Source organism: Eretmochelys imbricata, chromosome 1, assembly GCF_965152235.1.
Source record: "Eretmochelys imbricata isolate rEreImb1 chromosome 1, rEreImb1.hap1, whole genome shotgun sequence".
Classification (NCBI taxonomy): domain Eukaryota; kingdom Metazoa; phylum Chordata; order Testudines; family Cheloniidae; genus Eretmochelys; species Eretmochelys imbricata.
In genome coordinates this window covers 252,343,150-252,362,851 of record NC_135572.1, presented here as the reverse complement: position 1 = coordinate 252,362,851, position 19,702 = coordinate 252,343,150, and the positions used below count along the sequence as shown (strand labels likewise).

The following is a 19,702-nucleotide window of genomic DNA, read 5'->3' as shown; positions in this document are numbered from 1 at the left end:
ATTAGCAGAAGAAAGTGTGCGCAAGCATTTCTGACCGGTCTTAGTTCTAAGAGGTTGATATGGATAGTCAGTTCCGTGGGGGACCATTTGCTCTGAGCAGAGCACAAAAGAGGGAGAGCGCATGTGTGGGCTAAACGGACACTGCTATCAAAATCTCCTGTCAGAGATGCAAGGGTGCAGATACACCTACAGTGGAGCACCCATAGGACACTACTCGAAGAAGCAGCTTTCTGGCTGATTTTAAATACCAGCAGAATCTCATAGTATATGTGGATGGTTTGTCAATACTCACTGTAATATTCACTCAAGCTTTGTTAACCAAATTAATACAAGGAGATTGAAAATTAAATCCACTGCGGGCACAATTGGTAAAGCAGAAGGCAAACGTCTTGAGACTAACGCTGCAGCATAAGGAAAGATCTGTGGATCAGCAAAAGGTAAAAGTAATTCTATCTTTGCCACTGCCCACTTCTGAAACTACTAAAAACAATTTTTGGGAATGTCGGAGTTTTCCTGGGATTTTATACCAGGATATGCAGAAATAGAAGCTCCATTATATGCTTTGCTTAAAAAAATGCAGCAGTTAGGAGTGGAATCCACAATTAACTGCAGCAGGCTCTGGCCTCAGTGCCTATGTTAATTCAACCTAATTATTCACAACCATTTGTGTTGGAATTAGCTGCTGCTGTGATAGCATTAGCAGCCACCCTGGGTCAACATAAAAACTCGAAGTTAAGGCCAACTGCTTATGCATCCAAGGTTCTAACCTTTATGAAACAAAAATATTCGTGATGTAAAAAACAAATGCTAGCAACCCTGGATGCAAAGTGGAATAAACAAAGCTGACATGGCAGCGAAAGAAGCAGCTATAAAGCCTCCAGAATGGAAATTACAATTCAGCACAACTCCTGTTAACGCTGGTAAGGCACAGTGGAAGAATTTTAATTTGTTGGCCCTGCAAAACCAGGATACCACCATACAAAAACGTGTTCCAGGCAGGAATTGAAATAAGGGAACCCCACTAAAGGTAATCTTAGCCCCCTCAGGAGAAAATTTATGAATGGCTCAACCCTCAAATCAGAGGGGGTAGTTGTTCCTAAACTGCTGCAATTTGCACTAATATATACGTGCCATGACTTGCCCAATGGGGAGCATCAGGACGTTGAAAAGAGAGTGGCCCACATATAACAAGTTGGTTGGTGGCCACAAATAAAGTAAAATGTTAAACGTTACGTTAAAACCTGCCTGGTGTGGGCTTGAACTAACCGAGGTCCTACAAACTGGAAGGCCAAATAAGGACATCAACAATAACAAAAAAAAAAGGACCGTGGGTCCAGTTAAAATGAATTACACTAGTCCCTTATCTAAGACTGTTCAAGAAAATATATTTGCTTGGTAATCGTTAAAGCTTTTTCTAAATGGGTTGACGCTATTCCCATGAAATCTAACAGAGCAGCTGCAACTGCTAAAATTCTGCTACAGCAGGTCTCTACCAAATGGGGCTCTCACGGGTAATAAACTCAAATCAAAGGACACACTTTACCTGGGAATCACATCAATGATTTTACTGAGTACACAGCAAAAATATCATGGTCTATCATCCTCAATCTTTTAAAATAGTTTTAAAAAATCGTACCCTAAAGCTAATACTCACTAAAGACCTATAAAATTAAAAAGAACTGAGATGTTAAGTTGCCACGAATACTAATGGACTTGTGAGCTACCTTTAGATCTCTTTAAAATGATAACTGGGTGTAAAACAACACTTCCAAAACACTCTGTTAGCCCAGAGCTTGTACAGCAGGGGACACTAATGAATCAATGGCTGTCACAGTTAAAATGACAACTTAAAGAAGTTGGGCAGCTAAAAATGTAGGGGTATGACAGCAAAAAGAAGTTCAATAATTCAGTCACTGTAAAAAAGTGGCAAGTAGGAAATAGGGTAACGGTAAAACTGTATAATACTAAAAAAACAAAAACCAACCTTGCAACCTAGCAAAGGAAAGGTATTTATAGTGAAAAGAAACAGCCCTCTTGTCCCCCGATAGGCATTAATAAAGAAAAGTGAAAGTGGAACAAATGGGTTCATATTAACCTGTTAATTTTTTCTTTTTTTTAAGAAAAGCATAATACTGCTATTAATATTTTACAGAATATACGTGTACTGGAATATTTTGTTGAACTATGAACTTGAACTATACAAATTAACCAAACAAATCAAATCATCCAGACCTTCCGACCAACAAACTTTGCAAACTCATCACAAACTACAACTACAAGTGGGCAATTGGACAGCGCCAAGGACAACAGGAATGTCAGTGCCTGTCACAAATAAACTGGGTACTAAAAAATAAATGTAGTCAAAAGGTTGCATAGTAACATTTCATTAAAACTACACTAAAAACACTGGTAAAAGAGACTTAACAGTACCATATTCTCAGTGTGAAGAAGGGATGTCAAATTTCTATAACATGAAGATACAAAATGGGGGCACAACTCCTCAACATTGTAAAATTACAGTGCAGTTTTAGAGCCAATGTACTACCTAGAATGTAATGGGCACAATCCCACTAAAAACGTCTGAAAAGGCAGTCCAAATAAAAACTTATATTGTCCATAAATAAATAAAATAAATAAAAAAAGTAAAGCCAAACAATTAACTTGCTAGAAACCAACTTTAAAACATGTAACTTAACAGGAATGTGTATTGGAAAATCAGGAACATTTTAAGTTATATCTATAGGATGTATATATTAAAAAAAAAAGTTAAAAGACAAATCCTCCCAAATTTTTACTTATGGAATCCGGATCGTTCAGAAGTTGTGTGTAGAGTCATTTGGCAAAACAGCAATGGAAGTGGGTACCATCTGGGTTTAATAGGACTTGGTCTGCTCCATCTGAACAAGTAGCATGTTGGGGCATTCATAAATTGGCAAAAGTACTTTGATACAACCATGAAAACAAAAATAGTTAAGAGGAACCAATGCAACTGGCTACCAGTATATATACCAATTTAATCTCTCTTTAAACTGGTGTTTTAAACCTGAGGTGTTCTGAGGGCTGCCCTAAAATAATTCCAGAACCAAAAAGTGATTTAAATCAGTTCCCCATCAAAAATAAAAATAGCATATTATACAATAATATGCATCGGTTCTATGTCCCGGTAATTCTTAATATCACTCAATGGAATCTTTAAAAGGTCAATGTTTGTACAGGTAGCCAACTAAAAATTTGTGTACAAAAATTCATACAGCAATGATAAAACAGCCCTAAAAAACTAAAAATAATAATAAATTAGTAAAATAATATGGGCTTTCAGTTCATTGTTTAAATAAAAAATGTCCTTAATAAACCAAGGTAATATACAAAAGAACAAAGCCAGATAAATAAAGTAATGACCCAAAATAAGGCGCTCAATCCCCTCGCTAAAATTAAAAATAAATTGATTGTAAAAGCCTATTAATAAAGAAACATACATCACATTACCACATCACTTAAAAAAAATAAAATAAGGTTAACCACTTAATTAGTCATAACAACAAGGCTGAAATCCATGCTATGGCTAAAAAAGTAATGTGTAGGACAGTAAGTGCTCATGAGGTGGGTTTGCCAGTGTGATGCCCTTGGGGCCATGCAATCAACTTGTAGCATGAATCATAGTAACAATGAGATAGGACCCTTGGAAAGGGCCCATCTTACGTGCTCAGTATGGCTAATTGGCTGAAATGGACATAAAACCAGAACCTCGTCGATGAAAAAATAAAAAGCACTGTGCAGTTACACAGCAAGTAAAATACAATTATACAAAAAAGGGGTCTAACTTATCAACTTAATTTGTGTTTTACGCTTACATTTAAAACTGTAATTGAATAAATCCCATACCCAAATTTATTAATCCAATAGTAATCAAAAATCAGCCAAATTTTTGTAATAAAGTTACTTTGGTGGCTCCTTAACTTTACACCATTGCTAAAATAAATTTATATTTGAAATCTCTTCTACTGTATAAAAAAATAAATTAGGTAAATAAAACAAGTGTTACCACCAGTCAACTGGTAAAAACAAATAATCTTAAAAAAAGATCCAGGTAGTGCGTTGCTGCTGGTGCCAATACTCATTGTAATAATGCTTGCCCTTGTGCTGTAAAATAAAATATATGCTTTAAACAAAACAAAAAACAAACACAAATATTAAAGTCACACAGCCCCACTGCACAGTTCTAAATGAAGTAAAGCCCCTGTCAAAAAAATAAAAACCCAAAGGTGAGGTCGATAAAAAAAGTATAAATTAGGGTAAATATATATATATATATAAAATAATGTTTAAAATAGATATTTAATAGCTTTATAAAAATGTAAAAAAATATTTTCTGCTCTGTTTTGTTGACAGCTTTCAATAGCTGTAAAAACAAGATTAAAATAGTTGGTTTGTGTCTTATCTGAAGTGAATTTTTGGTCTGTGCAAATAACATGGCAAACCAAACAAAACAAAAGTGCAATTTACTATCCAGTACATCTCCCAAGGAAAAAAAAACCTAACCCCTCCCCTCATTAAATAAACAACACTAGCCAAACAGTAATGCCAAGGCTATAAAAAGCAAATAAGTAAAAATAAAAGTTATACCAAAAAAAAAAAGCTACAGAAAATAGCTAAAATAAGTAAAAAATAGGTTAAAAATAAAATTTTAGCAAAATAAGTAAAAAAGGTTATCAATTAAAAAACTGGGAGTATACAAAAATATTTATACATTTTCTTTTTGAAATAGAATTTAGTTTTAATAATCGGCACCTGGCCAATATTACAAAACAAAGTTTAAAAATATATGCTTAACAAAAAGACGGTGAAGCAACATGAAACTCACACCAAATAGAACCAGTGCAAAATTAAATAATGATCAAAACAGCCTACTTGCACTTTAGGATTGGGTAATTAATCGTTAGTCTAATTAGCTATCCTGCTCTATCTGCTTTACTTATGCTCTATGCTTAATTAAGGTGGCAATAGAATGTCCTAAAATTCTTCAAGTTTAAAACTAGTTAAGTTTTGGTGTAAAATGAGCTTTTTACCAGACAGGAGGGACCTCTGACTGACTAGTCAAGTAGACAGGCTAGGAGCCAGTGCGCAGGGGAAGGCAGATCCTGCAAAGTCCAGGGGCAGAAGCGAAGAAACAGGGGGATTGGCTGAGCACAAGGAAACTGGGACAAGGAAGTTGAGGGAGTGGAGACTACTGAGATTAGATGAGAAACTGTGGAGAGGGGGGGAGGACTATGAAGAGCCTCTAGAAGAATACTGGAGAGAGGGTGGGTGGACTGCCGGGAAGACCAGAGCGTGATCGATACTGAGACAGGACAGGTGAAGAAACTAGGACTGGCACAAGGAGCTGGTAGGGAGCATGAAGGAGGAGGGGAAGACTCAGGGCTGGGTCAGTGATAGACTAAAGGGGACAGGATCAGAAATGTCTGTGAACACAATAGATCTTCCCTTCAGGAGTCTGTCACCAGCAGTATTCAGTGACAAAAGAACTTTCTTAAAACCACTGGATTTTTTATTTTAACAGTGGGAACAAAGCATTTAGGGTAAAGGATTTCAAAACAGTCCACATGCATGCCTATCTTACCACCAACCTCTCGACGAGGTGCCTGCCTCCTGGAGTGCCCCCTCTCAGACTGGGGAGGCCCTGCCCCAGTTCCCCCCTCAATAACTGCACAAAGGCTTGTGTCCAGTAACAACCCTTCTCGGGGTCTCGTTTGTTAACATAAAATTCAAAACAAACACACAAGTCTTCTATCCCAGATTCAAGCTGGGCACAGCCCCCCTTTCCTGAGGACTTTTTCTAAGTGGGGCACAGCTTTTCCACTCTTCCCAGTCTCTGCTTAGTCTCTCCCCTCAGCCAGCTCGGAGCAATTTTGCGCGACTCTGCGATCTTCTGAGCAGCCACACCCTAGCTTCTTGACCTAGTCTTCCAAAGGCACGGAGTGACCAAGATGCTCTCCAGGGTCAAACATGCTCTCCCCCTCCCTCCTGATCTCTTCAGCACCTGCCTCAGCTTCCTCTCCTTGTTTCCTGTTCCCCTCTGGCTCTCTCTAAAAACCAGATGATCTCTCTCAGACTCCATCAAAGAGGATGTTAATGAGGCAGAGTTGGGCTAGACCGGTTTCCTCTTAAAGGTTTCAGTCCACCCTGTGAGGCATCCTCTGATGGCCAAAAAGGCAGGCCTAGCTTCTTCCAGCACCCCACTGAATGCCTGCATCTTAGGCTGGTACCCACAAACAACTTCTCCCTCTCTTGCAAGAGGATTCCTTTTTAAAACAGCCAAACCTAGTAATTTTGTTCAGCGTTATCAGGCTTTGGGCTTTCTGGAAAATAATAAACACCACCTCCCTATTTTTTCCGGTTGGCTCGGGAGGAGGTAAAATCTGCAAAGCCAACAGATCACGCATTGTTCTTTAACAAGTATTTGAGGGATGATTTATCCTGAGCCATTCTTTGCCTTTCCCACTTATTTCCCTTACAGCCCTGTAGAACTAAACCAATATATTCATACAGTAACCATCGCAAAAACCAGCTCGACATACAGTATTAATAAATTAGAGCAGCTCCACTTCTGTCCAATGTTGTGAAAGAGGCAAGGGGTTACAGGAAGAGAACGGATGCTAATATAGGTCAGGCAGTTGTATGCTACCCTGGACAACTGGAATCTGTCCATGCCTCTGCTGCAGATTACCTGTGAGATACTAGGCATGTCTATAAACCTGACTTCTCACAGGTGGCCAGAAACTGTTTTTCAGCATGCCCAACATGTGACCTTGGGGTCTGATTTTGTAGAAGTGCTGAACATTTACAGCTGCAGCTGACCAGGAGATGTGCTTTGGACATATAAAATGTTAAGTACTCTGAAAAAATCAGGTCTAGGTGCCTCAAATTGGGCATCCAAAATTCATGGAGCACTTTTGACCTTAATTTCTGTACTTCATCTGTAAAATTGGGATACCTCACAGATGTGTTGTGAAAATGAAATCATTAATGATTGTGAAGTACTCAGTTACTACAGTGATGAGCACCATAGAAAAGCCCATCAGAAAATAATTCTACCTTCATAATAGAGATGTAATAGTGGATGGTAAATACAAGGCCACACACTGAAAAATGAAAGTAAGACAGAATATTGTATATCTTCTCATTTGGTGAGCACGGTCCATCCTGCACACTCAATGAGGCAGGGGACTTGTGGAAAAAGTAATATGCAACCATGTAGAGAAAAAAAAAAAAATGCAGGGAGCCCAAATTAAAGTTGCACAAGCAACCTCAATTCTGATATTTCCTAGATTCTGCAACCTTATTGTTCCTTTCATGTATTTCTTGTGTGTAATGTACATTTTATTGTCATATAGTAAGCTGTTAGCCTCACTAGGTCAGTCATCCAGATAGAGAGAATCATAGGGATACCTTCTGGAGGACCATCATAATACTACAAAATGGGGCCAAGAACATCCCAAAATAGAGAGCACGAGTCCAGTCTGGTGGAAGCCTACTATTGATGACCATGTGCAACTAATCCATGTATCTTAAATATTTTTAAAGGCCTATATACACAACAGCCATAGGCTGATTGCTCAAATTGTATCTTATTGGAGGGTCCTCTCAAACTAAAACAAAAAAATACCATTCATTCATTTTTTATTATTCATTTAACTCAGATGAACACCTTCAGATTTTCTGAAGCAGAACAAATCTACCCAATGAAGTTCTGGACATGAAATGGGTACCATTAGCAATTTGGTAACTAATACATGTGAGACTAGAGACGAACTTTTTCTTTATGGGGTGGGGGTCAGAAAGGTGACGGTAAGCTTCAAGGTTAAAAAAAAAAGCGAACACACCAATAATTCCCAATAGTATTAAAAATCGTCCAGGGACAACACTTCCTGTAAGCCACCAGAGATTGTGCATCTTAATATGGAGAACTTAACATGTTATTAGGATAGTACACTCTCTCCTGCCCTCTACTCTTCAAATTCAAACACTTGCAAAGCCCCTTTTATATTTTGAAAGAAGAGAACACAGGTTTTAAATGGTAGTGGGATTGGTCTGTTGGATAACTTGTAGATTGTTCACATCCAAAGTCCAACACAGCCATGGGCAAGTCTTCTGAGTGTTGGTGCCAATTCATGACCAACTCATCTATGGGCTTCTTCCCCAGGCAAAGAAAGAGAAAAAAATGCCAAACAAGAAAGATGATCCTGAATGTCTATAAGCACCAATCTGTTGTTCAGATGCAGAAGCTCAGGACCAAATCCCACCCTCAGTTACATCTATGCAACCTTTAAGGAAATCAGAGTTGAACACTAACTAAGGGCATTCTCTGGTACTTAATTTTGCGTTGCCTTTAAAATAGTCTTTTTGAGCAATTTTAAGAAATAAATTTTCATACAATTTTTGGTCTCCTTCAGTATCCGTTCAGCTCGTTAAAAAAATTCAAACAGCTACAATTAACAGCAATCAGTAAATGAGAAAAATAACCTGGCGGGGAAATACCAAAACGTAATGCTCAAAATAAGTTTATTTAATATATGAAAAAGGTTCAGTTAATTATCCACACTGGCTATATTTTCAGTATAAAGGTTTAAACATGTAAAAAATCAAATGCCAAAAATTCTGAAAAAATACAATTAAATTCAAAATTCTGAACATTGTAAGCAAAAGGAACAAAAAACAACAATGAATATAATCCATCAGTGTGTGTGTAGTTTTAAACATTAGCTAATGTAGCTTAGAAACATAGAAATCCACTTTATTCACTTTAACCAGTGACTGTAATAGCTTAGACAACATGAATTCAAACTTCCTAGAATTTAACTACTGCTCCTTTTCTTTCAAATATAAAGAAAGTAGAAGAAAATTACCCTAAATTAAGGATGAAAAGCATCAGCTGGTCATCAACTTGCAGTACAAAGTTAAGATAAGGAATTAGTGATTAAGGGCTAATCTACACTACTGCGCTACACTCTGGTGAATATGCGCTACGGTGACAGGAGAGTGCTCTCCCGTCAGCATAATTACTCCACCTCAGTAAGAAGTGGAAGATATGTTGCTAGGAGTGCATCTCCCGCCAGTACAGCACTAGCCTGGACAGTGCTTAGGTCGCTGTAACTTGCGTCACTTAGGGGGTGGCTTTTTCACACCCCTGAGTGATGTAAGTTACATTGACTTAAACTGTAGTGTAGACAAGCCCTTATATTTTCTAACAAGTTTTATAAAGTTCAGTTTAGTAAAACTGAGTAGCAGCATAAATACTTCATGGTATCCCTTGATCAGTATGCTCAGGTTCAGTTACTTTGTTACATTGTACACTGTAAGTATGTAAAAAAATACTAACATCTCACCCTTCCCCCCTACCTGGCCTCAAATAAGAAAGCCTTGTTAAAAACAGAACTAATTAGAACAGCATAAATAGAAGATATTATGTAATGCTTAGGAATCTACCATTGATCCCTTTGCACTGGTCATATTATTTCCATTGCCAGCAATGGAAAGTCTCTGAGGAGAGGAGATTTTCCAGAACCAGAAATTAAAGCAGTTGATCTATTGATAAAACAACAATCTCGATGGTTTAAATGCTCTTGAGATTTTGCTAGCTTCAATTAAAGCCTGTAGTTTGAAAAAGAAAAAAATATCAAATATATTTGAAAAGGGATAACATTTTTAACACCAACATTTTCAGCATAAGATCTTATTTGCTTAACAAAAAACAAATGTATAGTGAAGATCAGCAACACACAAATTTAGTTCGCACAAATGCATTTTTGTTGGTTTATGACTAAAGACGACTTATTTTGAACAGCTATCATCTAGGCTTCTGCTTCTTTTTGCCAGATACATTTTCCTGTAGGTCTGAAACATCGCTTTTGAGTCTTTGACTGGAACATGAAGAGCCTCATTTCCTTCCAGGATTTCCATTGCCGCATCAAGTGGAATATTATCATCAACTGAAAGACAGATATGAAGTCAGTTACACTGAAAGTCACTGCTGTTCTTTTTGCGGATACAGACTAACACGGATGCTACTCTGAAACCTGAATACTGAACATTCATCACTTACTTATAAATTTCAGCAAGCTACGTTTTACCTTTTAAAATAAAGTGACATACAAACGCAAATATTTATGAGCATTTTACCTGTGTGGTATTTAAGACCATCCACTGTGAAAAACAACAATTACATAACCTGATTTACTAAACAATCTAGCATTTAATTCCTTTCCCCACAACCATTTTTAATACTGAATTGTAACTGCAAGAAGAAGTGTGGACGAAAAGGTTTAGGCCTTGTCTACACTATGGAATTATAACAAAATATTCCCACCGACGCTACCGTGGGTTCAGCTGCATCCAGCTGGAGCTGAAATGTAGATGAAGCTTCACAAGCCATTACCATTTTATTAGGACAGTAGATCTCCAGAAAGCACCAGAGCCACATCTGCATTCAGGCTCCCATTAGTGCAGCTGAACTAGTGGTAGCACCAGCGATAATATTTTGCTAAAATGTCTTAGCGTACATTAACAGTTTTTGAAGCCAAGCAAACAGTATTTGATATTTATTCCAAAATGAATAATCAAGTCATTTCACCTTGAGCTGTTCCTTCAGTTTTTCTTTGCTTCATTGGGATGTAATTTAACCAATCTTCCTTTTTGCTTTTGACCCCTGAAAATTAAAAAAAGATAAAAAATTGAAGGGAGGGATAAATCGTACAATCACCACTAATTCTTACCTCTCACGTTATAAGCACACAGCCAGGCATAACAGGAGAGCCAGGAAGTGTTTAGTCTCAAATTGCTCTATATAGCTTATTGGCTATTTATAGCAGGGGTGAGCGCAGCTCGCGAGCCACATGTGGCTCTTTTACAGTTAGAGTGCAGCTTGCATATCCCCCCAAATCCCCACTCCATTCTTCACTTACCAGCCTGGGAGGCAGGAGAGCTCAGTGCTTGTGCCCTGCAGCAGGGTGATTGGGTGAGGGGCTTTTCCCTGGGGAGGGGGAGGGAGGGAGGGTGTCTCAGGACTTCAGCCCTGCAAGATGCGTCTGTCAGGGCTTCAGCAGGAGTGGGGCTGAAACTCTGAGCCCCAGCTGGCGCACCTGGCTCTAGAACTTTTGAAGATTATTGTATGCGGCTCAGAGGGACAGTACGTTCGGCCACCCTGATTTATAGTTTTGTATAATATGAAATCTAAAAGATTGGAATTTCTACTGTTTTACTTAACTTCACAGGAGAACAATAAATCCTAAAATTATATTAATTCTCTTTCCCCACCGTCAAAAAAAATACCGAGGGTATGTGGTTTTAAGCCCAATACCAGCAACAAACTGCTCTTGGCTTTGCATCACAACGTTCAACCTAATTTTTGCCTCATTTCATACGTAAGACCCCACGTTATTGTTTATATGGTTTCACAGAAAAGGAGAAAACTTTAAATTTATACTGCACCTGCCACAAGGGATGTGTCTCTTTCAGAGGAGTGTGCAATATCCAAACTCTCTCCATCAGTGGCTGTATTTCTGAACAGTATCTCTGGACACAATTTAAACTCAAGCATTTGTGGTCTGTGTAATTTATCCTCTTCTGAAGGTGAGCTATCAGTTTTCCAGTCCTGGCGGGGCTCTGGAACTTTATTCGACGATTTTATATGCCATACAGGTTTGGCAGGTGATGTGTCTAGTTTTGTCAGACAAATGCTTTCTTGGGCAGTACGTATAAACGCAACTCTATTCAGATAGGTTTTTTGTTGTTCTCTTTGAAGAAAAATTTTCAGTCTACTAGTTTTTCTATTTAAATACTGTGGATTTTTTTCAGAATGTTTCTCTCTGTTCTGAACATCCAGGTCTTTCTCTCTGCCAGAAAAGTAGGTTTTAGACTTTTTAGAAGGGCGCCCTTTTTTGTCTTGTGGTTTGGAGATATAATTATGATTTGCTAAGAAGTTTTTATATTTCCAGACATTTTCTTCTTTCGATGTCGCAGACTTCTCAAAATATGCCACATCAGTCGTTTGTTTATTATATCCCGCATGTTCAAAAGTGTTTGTTTCATATTTGATTCTTTCACTTTCCAATTTTGGTTTTTTTGAGTCTCTCTTCCCAATCATATTTTCTTTCCGTTTTCGTCTGTATAAACGTTCCTGTGAAGGTACGACATTTATAGATTTATGCTGAGAATATTCATACTTTCTTGAGCTTGCATTTGGGGATTTTCTTGTGGCTCCATGATTATCCGACTTATGTTTTATTTCTGTTGACAATTTTGTCTTCTCTTTAATTTGTATGTTCTTGCTAAATGTGTAATTATGTCTCTTAACTCTGTGTGCTTCACCTGCACTCTGTTCAAGCTTTTTATATTTATGTTCTTCATATATTTTATTTTGTTTGACCTCAATGGTCTCTGAAATTTTTGAATTGTGGACATGTGTCTTGGACTTCATGGCCAAGCCTTCTGTTTGATCTTTTTCAAAAGATTCCATCTTACAAACTTTTTCATTTTTTTTAGTTGATATTATAGAGTGTTCTACATTTGTGTGATGGACCTTTCCTGAAGCAAATTCCTCCCTTGTGCATTTCTGAGAATCTGTTTCAGTAGTCCAAACCTCTTTCCCTGAAGAGGGAGTTAATACATGGAGTTGCAACTCTCCCCTCCACTGGCCATTTATTCTTTTGAATTTATCAATTTCTCTTTCCTCAGAAGGATGAAAAGATCTGATTATTTCTTGGTGTGCTTTAGCAGATTCGTTACTTACTTTTAGCTTAATATCTTTGTTTGTTGTAGAGTTTGGGGCATATTTTCTATCTTTGTCTACTGTGGGAAGATTTTTGCTTGTATCATGTAATTTGACAGGAAGCTGCAGGTTGTTTTCCACTATACAGTTAGTCTTTGTTATGCGACCGGTTCTACTTGTCATTTCCTGTCTCCCTTTAAAGCCAGTGTTTTCAGATTCTAAACACTGATTCTCACCATCCTGTTTCTCTGAAGTAACATCCTCTCGAGATTTGCATGAGCACCCTGGCACTGCATAAACTGCAGCTAACCAACCCATTAAACAACAATATGTAAATTTTTTCTCTTGTTTTGGGGTTGTGATTTCCTGTGTATTCTTTTCCCTCTCCATGCCTAGATTCCGATCTGGCTGGATATGGCTTTCTAAAGTCTCTCTTTCTGATGAACTGATTTCCAGTTGTTGATTTTCAGTGTTTTCCACCATGACTTTGTTACAGGATTGGTGACTATGTTCAGGGAACAGTTCTTTCATTTGCTCCGAATTTAGTATTGTGATTTTTATTTGGTCTATTGGGTCTGTAGGATCACAGCTTTTGCTATTAGCTTGAGTTCCTTTTTCAACTTGATTCTCTGTTGGCTCAATCACAGAATCTTCATTTTTAGTTAGCTCTTTCATCAGTACATCTGCACCTTCAATCCCATAAGGAAACTCTTTTAAAAGTTCAGTCAGCTGATCATTTAGAAAGGTTACAGGTACTGCTCTATTACCACTAATCCCATCATCCACTGTATTTTCACCTTCACTGGATATATGTTCTTGTGTATTTTCTTCCTTTGTGGTAGAATAGACATCTGTTTCACCTATTACATTAAATGACAGGTCTTGTTTGTTTCTGATCAACTCCTGGTTAACATCAACAATGTTTTCTCCATTCCTGGAAACTATATTTTGTACCATTTTTTGTTCCGAGCTACAAATAGTTTTAGAAGTGTCTTCATTTTTTTCTTCCTCCAAACTGCTTACATTTACATCATCCAAAATCCTTTTATTACACTGCTTTGTATCACATGAAAACGTCTCTAAACTTGGTACTCCTAATGACTTTGCTGTGGAAACAGATTTAGACAGAGTTTTTTGCAATGGCAGAAGACTCTCCCCCTCAAACACACTGGTTTGCATTTCAGATTCTCCTTTACAAGTGTCCAATTGTTGTTCTTTATGCTTTGTGTTAGAGGTATTTTCTTCTAACAAGGCACCATTTTTCGTTAAATGCATCAAAGGGACAGAACTGAACATACTGGCTATTTGTGAATTATAAGATGCATCACTTTCAACAAGTGAACATACACTGGAAATCTGTAACATGTCATCGTCTGATACAATCGTGGTAGTGCCCCCCCTGGGTTCTACAAAGTCCTCACAATCTTTGTTCTTTGTTAGATCTTCTTGAGACACTAGACTAGAACCATTTGTGCTTGTTTTGGGCAGAGAAGTTTTGTTTTGTAAACTGAGCTGCATATTAGCTTTTTTCACTTCTTGTGCAAACTGATCAGCTTTCCTTTTGTTTATATCATACGAGCAGTTTGAATTTACAGCATCTTTTACTATTTTGTTTCCATTAGCTGATTTGGTGTACTGCATATCTGAATCCACTTTCTGTATTGGAATACATTTGTCTGATAGTAAGTAAGTAGCTTCCACTATCTCTTTATTGGTATTTGCCACTACAGAAACATCTTTTTGTTTATCTTCTTGTAGACTACACACACTACCTCCTTCAATCACTGGATAAATTATTTCAGCAGAAAATGTTGAACTTTTTTCTTGATGTTCACTTGAAGTTCTCTCTTTAGAAAGTATCAAAGGAGAAACTACAGCAACTTGGGGTTCAGAACCCTTGATCAAGTTGGAACCCAGCGTATCATGTTTTTGCCCAGCAGAAGGAGTTGTGGAAGACAGAGTTGTTTCATTTGTACTTATTGTAACCTTATTTAGATTATCTTTAGCTACTGCAGTTTGGTTGTTTTCCAAGATACGACACGTACTCTGATCATGAAATCCTACATAAGATGATGAAATCAGATTTGATTCTATGCTTTTATTTGACTGACTATACTGAACATCCACAGATTCTGAAGGACACTTTCTCCACAAAGCAAGACATGCTGCTATCTCTTCCATAGAAGTAGTACAGCTGTTAATTTTAGAAAATGAGTTTCCAGTAACAACTGGTGGTGGTGTATTCTCAGGTAAACCATTAGTTACACCTAGTTCAGCTGTTTCTGAAGCAAGAGGATTTATGTGAGAAATACTGAGTATCTTCTCATTGTTCAAAGTTTTGGTGTTCTCCGTTGGCTGAGAACAAATGCCTTTAGAGTGCTGATCCAATTTAGGACATGCAGATATGGAACACTGCACGGTCTCTACAGCACCTTTTGCTTCTCTTTTGCTGGCCAGTGAACTTCCTCCTGAGAGTGTTAAATCTGAAGTTATTTTTTCATTCTGAAGGAGGCTAGGCATTTTATTAGCAAGAGCATCAGACTTTTTTTCTTGCAAAATACTCACGCTGCTTAGAACAGAGTGGAGAAGCGAAGCTTCCCCAGTGCTAACTGATATATTTTTTGGTAGGACTCTGTCAGCGCTACTAAGTTTGGTAAAACCCGAAGTGTTTTCAGTGCATTTCATGGTCTCTTGAGTAGGACCTGCAGCTGGTGCATTCTTTGGGCCTAATACTGAATTTTTCTCAAGATTATTTAAATGAACTGGGAGTTTATCCTGATAGGCAATCAAAACAGAACTTGAAGCAGAATTTCCTTGGTTAATCCAACGACTATTCTGAGTCTTACCTAATCCTTCACTGCCAGCGTTGGTAACGTTTTTGTCGTTTCTTTCTTCAAGTGAAGACTGACGAAATGGCAGTTGTTGACTCTTCATTCCCACTGTACCAGAGTGTGAAAATGTTTCAGTCTGACTGGCCACATGTGGAAAAAGTTTAAGATTAGTGTTTCGATTATGTGGAGGAAGGTCACAAGTCATTTTATTATGTTCTGAAGATGCCAAGAGTTTTTGTTTTATTAAAAAAACCCTTTCAAGTATTGCATATTTTTTTTTAATGTCCAACAGTTTCTGAGCTTCCACAGCCAGACTCTCTTTTGTTACTTTCAATCTACCATCTGTTGATGAAATAGTTTTAGAATTATCGGGCAAATCTGTTGAACAAATCATTGGGCTTTCTTGTACTGAAGCTATTTTATTCGGTGGCTCAGAAGGAACTGTCACAACTTCTTGCATGCTGTTAAAATACCTTTCTAAAATGTATGTTGAAGGCTTAGTGGGATCATTAAAAGACTGATTTGCTGTCATATTTCCACTTAAATTATATACATTTCCAGTTCCCTGACTGGTTTCTCCAGACTCTAGTTTCTGCCAGTGCTGTTGTATATCTTTAATGTAAGAAACATTACTTTGATCTGACGTAGGTTTCTGCTGGTTTTGGATACGTTCATTAGATATACTTGGAACTACCTGTTGACGACCTGTCAAAGATTGTGCTGTAGCTCTACAATCATAACTAGAAGGATAGTGTGGAGGATTTCCATTATGATCTTCAGAGCCAATTTGTGCCGATGCATACTGTTGCGATTGTACACCTATTGCAGTGTTTGGACTTGATGAATGTGTATCCTGAAATGTAGTGCTTGAACAGTGTACTTGTTGCTGGAGATGTTGTGTAGGCAAAGCAAAAGCCAAAGAGTTCTGTTGAGAATTTACACACTCATTTGATGACTGATTAATAGGTACTGTAGTACATTGTTGAGAAGATGCAGGCCCATTCAAGTTATATTGTAGTACCCATTCTACTGGCTGTTCCTGTGAAGAAGTATTGCATGCTTGGTTACCTTTATAAAACATCACAGTTCTTGTAAAATCAGGTTGTGCTATTTGAGGCTGTATAGGATAGGCATTTGTGGTCACATACTGATTCTGTGGCTTCTGAGGTATACTCTGTACATTGTTCGCAGGGTTTGTTTGTGTTGATGCAGGAGCTATTCTTGATTGGGAAAAAACATGCATGTTGGACACAGAGTTTGGCCAAAGATTTAGAGTAGTCTCTCCTGGCACATGTGTAGCCTGTTTAGGGACATGCTGCCTGATTTGTACACGTGAAGGTGGATGCCTCTCAAATGAACGTTGTGAGGTAACAAAAACTCCACCAGCGACAGATTCTTTTGGAAATGCTTGCTGCAATGTTTTGTATCCCTCAGTATTTTGAAAAGGCAATCGATTTGTAACCATGTTCATGTTGTTAGACTGCAGAAATACTGTCTGGTTACTTCCAGGATAAGTACAAGCATTCTGAGTAGAGTACGTGCTTGTCTGAGGGAAAGCACATGCATTAGAAAACATGTGAGAAAAATGAATTCCTTGACTTTGCAAACTATTTTGACACTGCAAGTTATTCTGATTTGCAGCATTTTGGGGTGGTCTTACATTCCAGTCCATCCTGTCTTGGTGTTGCTTTTATTTCTGTTGAGTTTAAATTCAGAATTCTAAAAAGAAGTCAAAATATTAATTATATTGATGCCAATAAATGTTTTTATTCTAACTTTCAAACATCCACTAACAGAACTGTTTGAATGAAATGAAGTTGCTAGATAAAACTTCACTTATGAGACATAATACTGACATCAAAAATCCCAAATGCTAAAAAGTATGTTAAAGTTCTTTCCCAGAATATAAATATGTTATGAAAAATGGTCACAGCATATGAATTTGGATTTTTATATTTATTTTCACTCTTTTTGCTTAAACAGGGAAATGTATGCAATAATAGGCTAAAATAAGCAACAAGTAAATACAGTTGAACTCAAACACTTACAAAGCATAATGTCAACTCAAGGACTAATAAAACATAAGACATTTTATAAAAACAAGGCTTCCCTTTGAAAAGTCCGTGATATACAGAGAAGCAGACTTCCAAATATGAAAAAAAAATGGAAAAGAAAATCATTTGTAGTTAAAAGATTTCCCCTCAAATGTGTGTCCTATTTTTCTCCAGTTCTATTGGAGATGTAATTTCACCCTCCTTGCAGTTAGGGGCAGCCATTAATTTCTGTACGCAAAGTTGTAAAATTCAGTATCATCAGTTTGACACTCTTAACTACAAAGTATAAATACACCTCTTCCTTTCTTAATATTGTTTGTCAACATTAACTTATTCAATAGCCAGAAGGAATGGAGTCAAGCACATATATGACATCAAGAGAAAACAGTAATTTGTAAAATTTACATTTGATAAAGGGCTTTGGTGTCCAAAATTTCTGTTTCATATAGATATTTCAGATACCCAATATCACGCCATAAAGTTTCCTGAAAATCAGAGAAAAAAAACATATTTGCTTTCAAGATCTGAATTAAATAACTACTGGACTGCTCAAGCATTTGTATACATTTCAAGAAAGATGACTAAATAATTTTAAAGACTAAAATACCAATTAATATAGCAAGTTGCAAGACAATTGATAAACTATACAAACTAATAAAAACTAAGCAGCTACAGAGATTGTACTCAAAAAATTCCTAACAAATGAGATAAGAGCAAACTATAGTCGTTGGTACTAGTAAGAAGAAATTTATGAATTAAAACGGTAGTATGAATCTCTCAAATGACTATGGGGTAGAATTAAGGCTGTTTGTAAACTGTACTCTCAACCTTAAAATTTTGTCGACATTTTTTATTTTTTTTTTTAAAATGAAGCAAATTATACTAGTCTCCAAACAAAGGGCACTTATGTTCTTATTTAGGAGAAAGCATTATTTTCCTGACTTTCTGAGGTTTGCAGGAAAGGAGCCAATTTCGTGCAGATGTTAGAAAGCACACAATAAAGGAGCTTCCCCAGAGCATCAACTCTCTGGGAAACCTTCCACAGTTCATGGTTTCCTCCTTCCCTCAATCCTTTGTAACAAGCCTTTAGGAAGGTCACTGAGGAGCTCCCATAATCCCATTCTGTGAATCTCAGAATGTTCTTTAGGGGTGCCAATCAATCCCTCCTCTTCCATGCAAGTCCAAGACAGCTTATTTCCCTTTCTAAACTAGAACAGGACAGTCATTCAAGAGCCCATCTGGGGCTGGTATCTTTTTTGGCTGTTTCAGATCTGCCAATCCCAAAGTGACTCCCAGATGGTGAGGTTGTTTGTACCCCAACAAGCCTTTAAAGTTCCTTCAGTTCCAGACGAGTTTAAGGGGGCAACTGCTCCAATTAAACTCCTAAAAAGCACTGCATGGAGGGGTTTACAAATATCCTGAAAAGCCTCCATAAATCAGTAAGAGGAGTGAAATAATTCCCGGGCCTTCTTTCTCCACTACTCCCTCCTATAGCTGCATACTCATCCTGCCCACTCCACCGCCCCATCACCACCAAAACCTGCTAAAGTGGACCACTTGCTGGCCATTTAGAGCCATAAAAAGGAAGGGAAGCCCAGCGAGCTTGGAACAGGCAGACAAGTTATAACTAGGTAAATCCCCGGCTAGATGAATACAATTAGTTTAATTGCTTACTTTAAGAGGCCTCTCACAAAGAGCTATAGAGATGAACTTAAAAAAAATTAAAGGAAGACAGTTTTCCAGCAGACTTATCTTTTGATATCTTATTTTAAATCTATTGGAGCAGACAAGCCATTCTGATATTACTATTTAAAATCTTAATAACTTACCAAATTAGTATTTAATTGACCAGTCTGTATACTCATTAAAGTCATTGGTAAAGCTCCCATTGACTTCAGTGAATGCAGAATCAGGCAATCATCTCCACTGAATGAATCTAATAAATTAAATTTTAGACTTTTTCCTTCCTCCACCACTCTTTAAAAGTGACCAGAAGTTTGAGATATTTTTGCCTCTACAGAACCCCTCTCATTTTTAATTTTAAGACAAACAGG

General features: G+C 37.5%; 1 protein-coding gene across 4 annotated transcripts in view; it reads right to left on the bottom strand.

Moving 5' to 3' along the window:
• Nucleotides 1-8,542: 8,542 nt before the first annotated feature.
• The window catches only part of RESF1 (retroelement silencing factor 1), a 54,366-nt gene continuing 43,206 nt past the window's right edge, over nucleotides 8,543-19,702 (bottom strand). For 3 of the 4 annotated variants that reach the window (XM_077827801.1, XM_077827811.1, XM_077827793.1), the window contains 4 exons: nucleotides 18,054-18,133; nucleotides 11,485-17,313; nucleotides 10,628-10,702; nucleotides 8,543-9,986 (listed from right to left, as the gene is read on the bottom strand). In XM_077827801.1, the coding sequence (XP_077683927.1) occupies nucleotides 9,829-9,986; nucleotides 10,628-10,702; nucleotides 11,485-17,266 (6,015 nt within the window). In that variant the 5' untranslated portion in view covers nucleotides 17,267-17,313; nucleotides 18,054-18,133 and the 3' untranslated portion in view covers nucleotides 8,543-9,828. The remainder of the gene's footprint in view (nucleotides 9,987-10,627; nucleotides 10,703-11,484; nucleotides 17,314-18,053; nucleotides 18,134-19,702) is intronic. The other variant, XM_077827821.1, reaches the window with a different exon arrangement.